Source organism: Erigeron canadensis, chromosome 5, assembly GCF_010389155.1.
Source record: "Erigeron canadensis isolate Cc75 chromosome 5, C_canadensis_v1, whole genome shotgun sequence".
Classification (NCBI taxonomy): Eukaryota; Viridiplantae; Streptophyta; class Magnoliopsida; order Asterales; family Asteraceae; genus Erigeron; species Erigeron canadensis.
Window position 1 is genome coordinate 35570883 of NC_057765.1, and position 13086 is coordinate 35583968.

The 13086-nt window shown below is 36.3% G+C and overlaps 1 protein-coding gene across 1 annotated transcript; it reads right to left on the reverse strand.

Annotated features, from left to right (window-relative positions):
- Positions 1-11721: 11721 nt before the first annotated feature.
- On the reverse strand, positions 11722-12381 carry LOC122601682 (glutathione S-transferase T3-like). Its single transcript, XM_043774423.1, has one exon. It carries the CDS (start codon positions 12379-12381, stop codon positions 11722-11724), a length of 660 nt encoding a protein of 219 aa, XP_043630358.1.
- Between the last annotated feature and the right edge of the window lie 705 nt (positions 12382-13086).

The following is a 13086-nucleotide window of genomic DNA, read 5'->3' on the forward strand; positions in this document are numbered from 1 at the left end:
ACCAAGTTATTTGGCCTGAACTTTTTTTTATTTCTTTTCTACTTATTATTATTATTTTTTCTATTTATAAGCTGAGGAATAATATAGTTTTATTAAATAACTTTCATTAACTATTTAAAAAACCGACAACAAAATACACGCAACAATATATTTTAAAACGTGACATGCATAGCACGGGTTTTTAAACCCTCGTCTTTTTACTATAATCGAAGCAAGTTAGGATATTCCTGGATAATGATTAACTTCATTCATTGCAACAAAATTGCTCTTTGGAATTTTTAGAAAAAACGATTGAAAAGCTATGTAATGAAAACAAACAGTATTTTAATGTACTATTGTAACAGTATTTTAGTCTGAATGAAAAGATTAGGGTATGCACCCGTCCCCCTCCTATAGGCTTTAGCATTTTAGGGTTGAGCATTCAGGGTTTTAGAATGTAACTTTTCCTTCGGGTTTTACTTTGTAGCTTAGGGTTTAGGGTTTGAAATCGTAGGGTTAGCCGTTACGACTTCAAACCATAAACCCTTAAGCGTACCATATGCACCCGTCCCCCTCTTGTAGGCTTTAACATTTTAGGGTTTAGCATTTAGGGTTTAGATTTTTCCCGGGTTTTTATATTGTAGCTTAGGGTTTAGGGTTTGAAGTGTTGTAGGGTTAGCCGTTAGGCTAACCCTACCACTTCAAACCATAAACCCTTAAGCGTACCGTATACATCTGTTCCCCTCCTGTAAGCTTTAGCCTTTAAGGGTTTAGCATTTAGGGTTATATTTTATAGGGTTTTCATATTGTAGCTTAGGGTTTAGGGTTTGAGGTTGTAGGGTTAACCGAGCTAACCCTACCACTTCAAACCATAAACCCTTAACCGTACCGTATACATCCGTCCCCCTCCTGTAGGCTTTAGCATTTAGGTTTTAGATTATTCCGAGGTTTTTATATTGTAGCTTAGGGTTTAGGGTTTGAAGTTGTAGGGTTAGCCCACTTCAAACCATAAACCCCTAAGCGTATCATATACATTTGTCCCCCTCCTGTAGGTTTTAGCATTTTTGTTTTTTATATGATAAGAAGTTGTATATTTGGTTGTTGTTGTTTAAAATTTTTATACGAGTTTTGCCCACAAAGTATTTAATGAAATGTCTAAACCAAAATGTATGTACTAAATCAAATTTGATTATATATGTATTTACTGATTGTACAGTCAATCATATACTTGATTGTACATATATCTATTCTAAAATATGAATTTGTTAAATTTGTGTTTTGTAACTTTGTTTGTGCAATCAAATTTGATTATGTGTTGAGTTTGTAGTTACTTGTGTGTTTGTGACTATATGTCTATAATCAAATTTGATTATGTGTTGATATTTTAGTGATTTCTATTTTTGCAACTTTATGTCTAGAATCGAACTTGATTATATATAGAGAATTTAGAGATTTTGATTTTGTAACTTTGTTTGGACAATCAAATTTGATTTTGTATTGAGTTTATAGTTAATTTGATTTTGTGACTATATGTCTAGAATTAAATTTGATTATATGTATTGATATTTTGATTTTGTAACTTTGATTTTGTGACTATATGCCTACAATCAAATTTGATCATGTGTTGATATTTTTTGGGATTTCAGTTTTTAGAACTTTATGTATAGAATCAAAGTTGATTATGTATAGAGAATTTAGACAAAACAAATGAGCTCCATATCAAGAAACCTATTCAATATCAAATTTAATTTTATGCATATGGTGTCAAAGTAATACAAAATCAAATTTGATTTTATGCATACATTTAAACAAAACAAATTTAGCTCATACCAAACAACCTATACAAAATCAAAATTGATTTTACGCATATGGTTTCAAAAACCTATACAAAATCAAATTTGATTTTGAATAGGTTTAATGATACCGAACTCATTTCTTTTATCTATATGTATGAATAAAATCAAATATGATTTCGTATGGATATTTCACACTATATGCTTAAAATCATTTTTGATTTTTAAATGGGTATAGCTTTTCCCCAATGTATGCGTAAAATCATTTTTGATTTTGAATAGTTGATTTTGAATAGGTTTTCAGACTTTATGAGTAAAATCAAAAATGATTTTGAATAAATTTCTTTTTAAGGAAGCCATTTGGTTGACTCAATGTGCTACACAAAATCATATATCATATATGATTTTGTATACGAGTATTTTCTTGACAATGTATGCGTAAAATCATATATGATATTGTATACGCTTTTCACACTATATGCATAAAATCAAAATTGATTTTAAATAGGTTTATTTGTATATAACTCATTTGCCTTGTCTCAAAATACGTAAAATCATATATGATTTTCGATAAATTTTTCATAGTGTATGTTTAAAATCAACTTTGATTTTGAATAAGTTTATTTGTACGGAAGCATATACAAAATCATATATGATTTTGAATATGTTTAATGATACCGAACTCACTTTTTTTTATCTAGATGAATGAATAAAATCATATATGATTTTGTATAGGGTTTTGACACTATATGCGTAAAATCATTTTTTATTTTAAATAGTTTTCTTTGTATGGAACTCATTTGGTTTTGTCTCAATGTGTTATAAAAAAATCATATATGATTTTGTATAGGTTTTCTCCAATGTATGCGTAAATTCATTTTTGATTTTGAATAGGTTTTGTCACAATGTATGCGTAAAATCATTTTTGATTTTGAATAGGTTTTGTCACAATGTATACGTAAAATCATTTTTGATTTTGAATAATTCATTATATATAGGATTTTCACACTGTAAGAGTAAAATCAAATATGATTCTAGGCATAAGAACACAAGTAACTAAAACCTCAATACAAAATCAAATTTGATTGTACAAAACAAAGTTACAAAACACAAATCTATAGAATCTATATACAAAATCAAATATGATTTTACACATACAGTTACAAAAACAGAAATTTCTATAATCTCTATACATAATAAACTATGATTATGAACATAAAAGTAAACAATAACAGATAACAAATCGAATTTGATGTTACTCATACATTTCCACAAAACAAATGGAGTTTATATCCACAAACCTATACACCTATTTAATACAGAATCATAAAGTTGATTAAATCATATTATCAAACATTGATTTAGACATTTCATCAAACACCTTATGCAATACTCAATCAAATGTGATTTGATATTAAATCATATATAAGAAACTTTGGTTCAGACATTTTATCAAACACTTTGTATGCAATATTGTACCAAACAACAAAGTCAATTGAATCTATATATATATATAAGGCTATCAGAAAGTGCTCATGTGGCATTCTCTGGGCTCGCCACGTCAGCATTTTCCTACGTGGCGTCACCAGAACGATTTGATTGACAAGTCAGCTGCCACGTAAGCAGTATATTTGCCAATGTGAAGTGTCCACTTAAGCAAATATAAGCTATAAAAATATAAGCTATAAATTCGGTTTAAATTAAAAAAATATGGGAGGCAGGGTCGAACCCATGACCTCCTGAATCTCGTGAAGAAGCATTTACCAGTTGAACCAAAGATGATTTTGTTTATAATTGGGAAAGCGACGGATAATAAATCATCATTTATTTGCTACAGAAATTTAGGAAACAATAACCCCAAATTTGTTCCCAATCAGTATAGAGAGAGAGAGAGATTAGTAACCCAGAATTCTTTCCGGCTTCCTACATATTGAAATCCCTAAATTTGGATTTAGGGTTTTAAATTAAATGGATGAGATCGATATATATTCATCATATCGTGGCTTTCATTCAAACTTTTATTATATCCACTATCAATTTCAAGAGATCTGATCCTTTCATCGAGGCTAGTTTTTTCGATCTCATGTTTGTTTGGTTTAATATAACTGTATATTAGTTCAAATAATCTTAATTTGTATGTTTGTAATTTGTATGTTTGTAAATATAAATCATGTATATTGTTTTATATATAGGATATTAGTATGGGTTTTCTAAATATAAGTTTGTTTGTGATTTCGATTTGTGATTGTAAGAACAATACAAAATTCGTTTTGTAAATATAAATTCGTTTGGGATTTCGAATTGGGATTTCAGTATCATATAGTTTATTTGATTAGCGTTATTCGTGACTTTATATGAGAACAAAACGTCAAAATGTAGATGTTTTCTTGAATACGAAAATACATTTTTTTTCGTATTTTAATTGAATCTCTGTGTACATTTAAGATTTTCTATTTGGTTTTGAAGTCTTCTTGAAAATTATCTGAAACAGCAAGTAATGGGATTAGGGAATCATGCGGATCAAGAAAATTCCCCCTATGGCACGTTCTATGATAATTCTTATTCTACACAAACAATGTAGATGTTGATTGAATTAGTCGACATGCAATTAATATATACAATATATCACAGCAAAACAATTTTTAACAAAAAGCATAGATTGGATGATACATTTTTCTATAGAGATAAGTATTATATAATGTAACAAACTTTGAACGAATGTCTATAGTGTAAAAAAACTAAATTTGTGTTCATTGTATATAATAACTTTCAATCCTGTCTATTATATGTATTCAGGTATATGTTGCAACCATCTAAGCTGTCACTTGTAAGTTATTGATAGGTCGGATACATATAATAGACAAGACTTGAAAGTTATTACATACAATGAACACAACTTTAGTTATTTCTCATTATAGACATTCGTTCAAAATTTGTTACATTATAGGATACTTATCCCTTTTCTATATGTTAAAGATTCATGTATATTCAAACTATAGTTACATTTGTTTTGCAATTATGTTGTATTAGGTTCAAAGTCTATATCCGTGTCGTGAATGATAGTGGGTCGACATCGTTCATATTATTTGACAACCATGTCATAACACTAATTTGAATGAGTGCACATGATCTTAGGAAACGATAAATAGAAGATCCTGGTATAATCCCTGATGAGCTCAACGAAATTGTGGGTAGATCTTTCCTGTTCAGGTTCCTGATTGAAACTTGGAAATTTTCATTACTATACTGTCGTTGCATTCACCGATGATACTTAGACTATTGTGGCTTTCAAGATTGCCTTTAATGTCGACACAATATAAGCATTCTGCCAACATGATAATGTTATAAATAGTGTTCCATTATTTATTTTTTAGTATTCTATTGCTGAGTTATGGTCTATCCTGTAGGCGACACATATACACTGAGTTTGATATGAAAGACCTTGGGTCGTTGAGTCATTTTCTGGGTATACATGTCACACGAACACGTGATACAATGTTCTTGTCTCAGCAGACGTATGCCTTGGATCTCATTGAACGGGCTGGTATGTCGTCTTGCAAATCTGTTGCTACTCCTGTGGATACCAAGTCCAAAATCAGTACATCTTCCAGTCCACCGTTTGATGATCCCACATTATTCCGAAGTCTGGCTGGTGCTCTTCAGTATCTTACCTTCACTCGACCTGATATTAGCTATGTTGTTCAACAGGTTTGTATGCATATGCATTCTCCTACTGTTGCTCATTGGGATGCGCTTAAACGCATTATTAGATACATTCAAGGTACTTCATCTCTTGGTCTCACATTAGGTTCCTCTGTTGATTTCTCCTTACGAGCCTATATTGATGCTGATTGGGCTGGTTTCCCTGACACTCGATGCTCGACCTCTGGCTATTGTGTTTATTTGGGGGCCAATTTATTATCTTGGTCCTCAAAACGTCAGGCAGTTGTTTCTCAATCTAGTGCTGAAGCTGAATATCGTGGGGTTGCTAATGTTGTTGCTGAAATTTGTTGGCTTCACAATTTACTATTGGAATTACATCGGCCTCTTCGAACGGCTAGCCTGGTATATTGTGATAACATTAGTGCAATTTATCTCTCTGGAAATCCAGTCCAACATCAATGCACGAAACATATTGAGCTGGATATCCATTTTGTTCATGACTTGGTTCAACGTGGTTCTGTGCGTGTTCTTCACATCCCTTCTCGATATCAAATAGCTGACATCTTTACGAAAGGTCTTCCAAGAGTTCTTTTTGATGATTTCCGATCCAGTCTCAGCATCTGCCTTCCTCTAGCTTCGACTGCGGGGGTGTAATAAACTATGTATATCTTATATTTAATTAGTAGATACATATCTTGTAATTTAGGAGATAATATCTTGTATTGTTTATTATTATCTTCTCCCCAAAAATAGTGGAGAACCTCCTGTATTTATAGGGATGATTGATTCAATGAAATGGGATACGAATTACATAAACCTTCACTTAATTTAAATAATAAAGTTTTGCAAGAATCATTTTTAATGTCTATCCAAAATAAATGTCTATCCACATAAAGCGTTGAGTTTGATAAATGCCACCGTAACAACATTTTGAAAGCCTCTTTCCCTTAATGTTGAAGCCTAAAATTTTCCATTTTACCAAAATCAATGTAACCACCTATCATTAGGAGAGGGTTTACATTTCCTTCTCTAAACTCTGATGGAATTAGAGGAATAATTGTGTTATTGCTTGAACAAATTACAACCATAATCAAGAGCATAAATAGGCAAAGACTAGCTAAACAATCTGTAAGGAACTCCTATAAATAAGGAAAGGATTGACGAGAATATGCTGGCTAAAATAAGATAATAGTTTCTTATATTCCCCCTCAAGATGAAGCATGTAAATTGGTCATGCCAATCTTGCCAAGAAGAAATTGATGCTGCTGTGTAGTGAGACCCTTAGTGAGTAAATCCGCCAATTGGAACTTGCTACTGACGCGCATTGGAACGACTTCATTTGATTCAACACGTTCACGAACAAAATAGCAATCCATCTCGACATGCTTAGTTCGTTCATGAAAAACGGGGTTGTTTGCTATGTGCCGAGCTGCTTGATTATCACAAAACAAAGATGTGGCAGACGGAACGGGAACCTGAAGCTCACTTAACAACCAACGTACCCAGAGAACTTCACTAACAGTGGAGGCCATTGCTCGATACTCGGCTTCAGCAGAAGACCGTGACACTACCGATTGTTTCTTTGTCTTCCAAGAGATTGGACTTCCTCCTAGTAAGAGTATATATCCAGTGCGTGATCGTCTAGTGTAAGGACAACCCAACCAGTCAGAGTCGCAATAGGCTGTTAAAATAGGATCACCTATGCGAGTAAGGAGGATACCCTGACCCGGTGTGGCTTTAAGATAACGGAGAACACGGTTAGCTGCTTCTAAATGAACACTCCTTGGATCCGCAACAAACTGGCTTAAGATGTTTACTGTATACGCGATGTCTGGCCTCGTAGCTTGAAGATATAAGAGTCTCCCAATTAAACGTCGATATTGGTTGGCACCAACGCTTTGTTCCTTTTCTCCTTTGTCCAGTTTCAGCCCATGTTCAATTGGAAATGAGCTCGGTTTGCAACCGAGTTTGCCACTGTCCTTTAAGATGTCGAGCACATAGTTTCGTTGACTTAAAACCAAACCATCATTAGTTCTTGCAACCTCTATCCCCAGGAAGTATTTTAAGACACCAAGATCCTTAATGCTAAACTCATGATCAAGCTTCGTCTTGATTTCTTGAATTTTAGTTAGACAATTTCCAGTGATGATGACATCATCCACATAAATTAGAACGACAATCATAACACTTTTGTCATTATAGAGGAACAAGGAATGGTCAGCCTTGGATTGACGAAAATTCAAATTGACAAGGAAGGTGGAAAATTTGTGATACCAATTGCGTGAGGCTTGTTTTAAACCATACAAGGACTTTCTCAAACGGCACACTCTAGTCTCATCGTTGTTAGAGAACCCTTGGGGAATTTTCATGTAAACCTCTTCATCAAGATCTCCATGCAAGAAAGCATTGTTTACATCAAGTTGGTGAATGATCCAATCTCTCTTAACTGCTATGGCTAGTAAAGTTCGAACCGTAACTAGCTTAGCCACCGGTGCAAATGTATCGTGGTAGTCCACACCCTCCATTTGTGTGAAGCCCTTTGCAACGAGTCGAGCCTTGTAACGTTCAACTTCACCATTTGGTTTGAACTTGATTTTATAGACCCATTTCAATTCTATGGCTCTTTTTCCTTTAGGCAGATTTTCTAAGCTCCAAGTACCATTCTTCTCTAAGGCTTTGATCTCCTTTTGCATGGCTTCACGCCAACGAGCATCTTGTGAAGCTTGTTTAAAGGACTTAGGCTCATCATTTTGGGTGATGGCCGTTAAGAAAGCCATATGATTAGTAGAGAAATTTGCATAAGAAACGAAATTGGAGATTGGATAGCTTACCGTGGAGGCAACTTGATCGGATGTTGATGTGGGGTGCCGAACCGAAGGTGGGACTTGTACCACAAAATCTTTGAGCTTTGATGGTTGGGTCTTTGTACGAGCTGGCCTAGCATTCGTTTGAGGTTCAACATCATCAACATTGTGGGTTACTTCATCATTGGGTTGTGTTTCTGTTTCGTCTTCAACAGGGGCCATTTCTGGGCCCATTTCGCAGTTGGGCTCAGCTTCTGGTTGGGCCGATTGGTCATTTAGAGATTCATTTGGGATGGGTTCACAACTGCAATCGTGATGGATCTTTGGTTCTTTGAAAATTTCATCATAATTTTGCATGGTTTTGAAAGGGAAAATTTCTTCATGAAAATGGACATCTCTACTAACAACTATTTTTCTAGTTTTAAGATCAAGGATTTTATATCCTTTCGTTCCAGGTTGATATCCAAGAAAAACCCCCGACTTCCCCCTTTCTTCAAACTTATCTCCCTTAGTATTACTATTTTTAAAAAAAACAAGACATCCAAAAATTCTCAAAAAACCATAATCGGGTTTTTCATCCCAAATTAACTCATAAGGAGTCTTATTTTTAAGGACTTTGGATGGGAGTCGATTAATAATGTAAGCAGCCGTCAAAACACATTCCCCCTAAAATCGTTTAGGAAGATTTGCTTCAAACCTTAAAGCACGGACAGTTTCAAGGAGGTGTCTATGTTTTCTTTCCACAACACCATTTTGTTGTGGAGTGTGGGGGCATGAAGTTTCTAATAATATTCCCTTTTTATTATAAAATTCCATCATGTCGCCTGATGTAAACTCTCCACCATTATCACATCTAATTCTCTTAATTTGTTTCTTAAACTGCACCTCAACCATTTTATGAAAATCCTGAAGGCGTTTACTAGAGTCACTTTTGTGTTTAAGTAGAAAAATCCATATGGCTCTACTAAAATCATCAACTAAAGTAAGAAAGTAATTTGCCCCTGTATATGATGGAACCCGATAACCACCCCAAATATCACAATGAACTAAATCAAAAGGAGCAACAGTTTTAATAGAACTAGAAGGAAAAGGCAACCGAGTGTGCTTCAAAAGGAAGATCGCGGGTAAGACGACTCACTGAAAGAAGATTAAAATTAAAATCAGGGACATAAAGAACTTCATCAATTTTTATTCCTCCTGGTAGAACATGGTTTCCCTTTCCTTGGATCGGAATGGATTCTCCATTGGGAATAACGACAGGGGGTTCAAAAGAAGTGTTTCTTTTATTGATAAGTGCATTAGACATGTGTGTAATATATTCGGTACATCCCGAATCAACAATCCACTCACCGGTTTCGGTTTCATCTCCTTTACCTGCCATGTTCGCCATTGGTTTTGTATTTTCCGCCTTACCTGTGTCACTAAAATGTTTCAACAGAACTTGGTAGTCCTCCTTGGTCAGTCCAGGAATGGGACATGATTCGGTGTCAACAAAAGCCGCCTTAGCCTTGGCCTTTCCTTTCTTCTTTCCCGGCCACCACTCTGGATATCCAATCAATTCGAAGCATCCCTCACGTGTATGACCTTCTTTATTGCATTCGGAACACACCTCATCAGTCTCCTTCCTAGCCTTCACGACATCTTTCCCTCTGTTTCTCCCCGTAAACATGTCACGTTTTTGTGTAGCCTTGAATGCAACGGGTTCGGACTGTATCTTTCCTGCTCCTGAAATATATTCTCGTCAATCCTTTCCTTATTTATAGGAGTTCCTTACAGATTGTTTAGCTAGGCTTTGCCTATTTATGCTCTTGAAATGCTTCGCTGCCTCTCATCCTCAACCACTAAATGATACGCTGTTCCGAGAGAAACAACTAGTTTGGTGGCTGAAATCTGGGTTCGTATGACAGTGAAATCGACATCAAGCCCCATGAGGAACTCATAAAGACGGTCCTTTTCTTGGTACGCAGTGATCTTCTTCCCAATATCACATTCACAAATGTTACAAGTGCAACGTGGAAGTGAGTGAATGGACTAGGATTCGTCCCACAGTGATCGCAACTGAGTGAAATACATTGATACGGAAGCTCCATTCTGTCACGTCGATGCTATCTTCTGCTTTATCTCATACGCTCGAGGAGCACTTTCCTTTCCAAAGTGCTCGTGCAGATCCGCCCAAATCTCTGAGGAGGTTGTTGCGTACTTGACACTATCCCGTATGTTCTTCTCCATTGCGGTTGATAACCAACCTTTTATCATTGCATCCACACGCATCCAAGGCATGTAGTCTTTGGAAGTTTTATCCGGTCGCTTAATTGTTCCATCTACAAACTCGAATTTGTTTTTGGCGAAAAGGAAATTCGTCATCTCCTGATTCCAATCCGCAAAGTTGTTGTCTGTGAGAATCTCATTAACATGTAGTTGTTTAGGATAGTCGGATGGATGAAGGTAATATGGTGAGCCGTATGTGATTTCACCACCAGAGCTCTCTCTATCCTTGTGTTTGTCTTTGTTCGGGTGTTGATCATCACCAGCCATCGTGGTTGATTGATGAGGAGATTATGTGGATTTGATTTGGGTTTGTTTTTGCTCTGATACCATGATGGAATTAGAGGAATAATTGTGTTATTGGTTGAACAAATTACAACCATAATCAAGAGCATAAATAGGCAAAGCCTAGCTAACAATCCGTAAGGAACTCCTATAAATAAGGAAAGGATTGACGAGAATATGCTAGCTAAAATAAGATAATAGTTTCCTATAAACTCCACATCGATACATCCTATGCCTATAGAAAAGTGGGGAAAAAAGGGATCAATGATTGGTTGTGCCCTTTCCATAGAAAATCATCTTTCGTTATAGCTCATATGAAACTAATTTAAAGTCGTTTAATTAATCTCAATATAATCAGACAACCAAAAGTAGAATATTTCCACAATACTATACCGATACAAATAGTCGGTTCTAAAATGCAAATCCAAAACGTATATTGTTGATCCAAGGACATAAATAAACTGTAGTTTTCCTTTCACTAATTTATATTTACAATTACAATTGTAACAAAGGAAAACAAAAGTCAAATTGTCACAAAGTGTTAACCTCCATCCTTACCCATGGGAGAGCTTCTCCACTCCTCCCCTACCCTCCCCGATTTTTCTTCTCCTCCCCTCCCCTCCCCTTTTGCTAGGAGCACCTCGCCACCCCTCCCCTCCCCACCCTTTTCTATTTAATTTCATTTCCATTTAATTTTTATTCAAATAAAACATTTTATTTTATAAATTAAAACTAATACAACTTAAAACACAATTAAAACACATAATTTTATTCTAACACACAAAAACAAGTAAAACATACAGCTAAGGGGCCGGCTACCCGTACTTCTCACAAAGGGCGTGTTTCTGCGCCAAAACCATCTCCAACATCGGCCCACTGAAGTGATCATGTGGCCTGATCACGAAGTCCATATCACTCTGTCGCTGCTGACTCTAGACCATCCGTGTCATCTCCTCCTCCCGTTTCTTCCTAGCCTCCTCCGCCGCCATATAGCTATCCATCATCGCCTTCTGCATCTGCATCTTCTCCTCCCGAGCTCGTTTTTTATCCTCATTGTCGCATTTCAACTCCGCGACTATCTTCAAGAACTCCTCAGATGTAGTAGAGGCGGAAGGAGCAGGCTGCTTACCCTTAGCTTTACGGCGGGGTGGGACGGGTCTAGCAGGATGTACGGGTGCATTATCAATGTCGTTCCCTCCCTCTTTTTCCTGCTCCAACTGGTCCTCATTCAAGTCAATGTGGACCGATGCCTCCCCTGATGAACGTACATGGACAGACCCTTCTGTTCTTGCCCGTTTGCTACCCGACTCCTCACAAATCCCCTCCAAAGTAAGAACCTCCGACCATTTCGGTCCTCTCCTCAAAACCGGCCACGCCTCTACATGCGGAAACCCGGACTTGTTATTGTATTTCCGCATATACAATGCCACAGACGCCTTAAACACATCCTCGTCACTTTGGCCACTCAACATCTTACTTTTGTTCACATTGTAGATACCACAAAAACCCGACACCTTATGCTTCAAATCCTTCCATTTCGACCGACACATTTCCGGGGTACGCCCCGAATCACGATTCAAGTGTGAATCCATCTGAAACTTCACCTTCCCCCAAAATGAACCCGCTGTTTGTGCGTTTCCGACGTATGGATCCTCGGAAACGTTTAACCTAGCTTTTGCCAATCACGCCTCTTCATCCTTCCCCCAATTTCTACACTCTCTTTTACCTTTAACGGGGACTTGGGTCTCGGGCATTGCTTCCTCCTCGACTTCTTCTTCTTCCTCTTCTTCTTCTTCTTCTTCCGGTTGACTCACGAAGTGGCTTGAAGAACCACCCGCGAAACCCGAAAACCCGGCTTGAGAACCACCCACGAAACCCGAAACCCGGTATTCATTTGTTGGAAATTTGCCGGGGCGGATTCGAAAAACCCTGGATCCATATTACTCAAGAAATCATCAACTCGTTGTGGCCTATAATCATTTTCGGCCGTGTTTTTTTGAAAAGGAGGAGGCATAATATCGCGATTGTTTGTTGTGTTTTTGCGTCTTTTGGGTAGATTTGAGTAACTGGGTTGTTTTGGTTTCTTCCCCCTATTCATTTTTATGTGTTTATATGGGTGATTTGAGTGGAAAAAAAGTTAAACAAGAAGAAGAACAGGAGGTCGGCCAAGAAAAAAGAAGAAAAAGGGAAAAATGAGAAAGGAAGAAAGAAAGAGAAAGAAAAAAGAAAAAAAAAAGTTTTTTTTTTAACCGTTGGTAGTGGGCCCCTCTTTTTTTTTTTTTTTTTTCTAAGTCGGC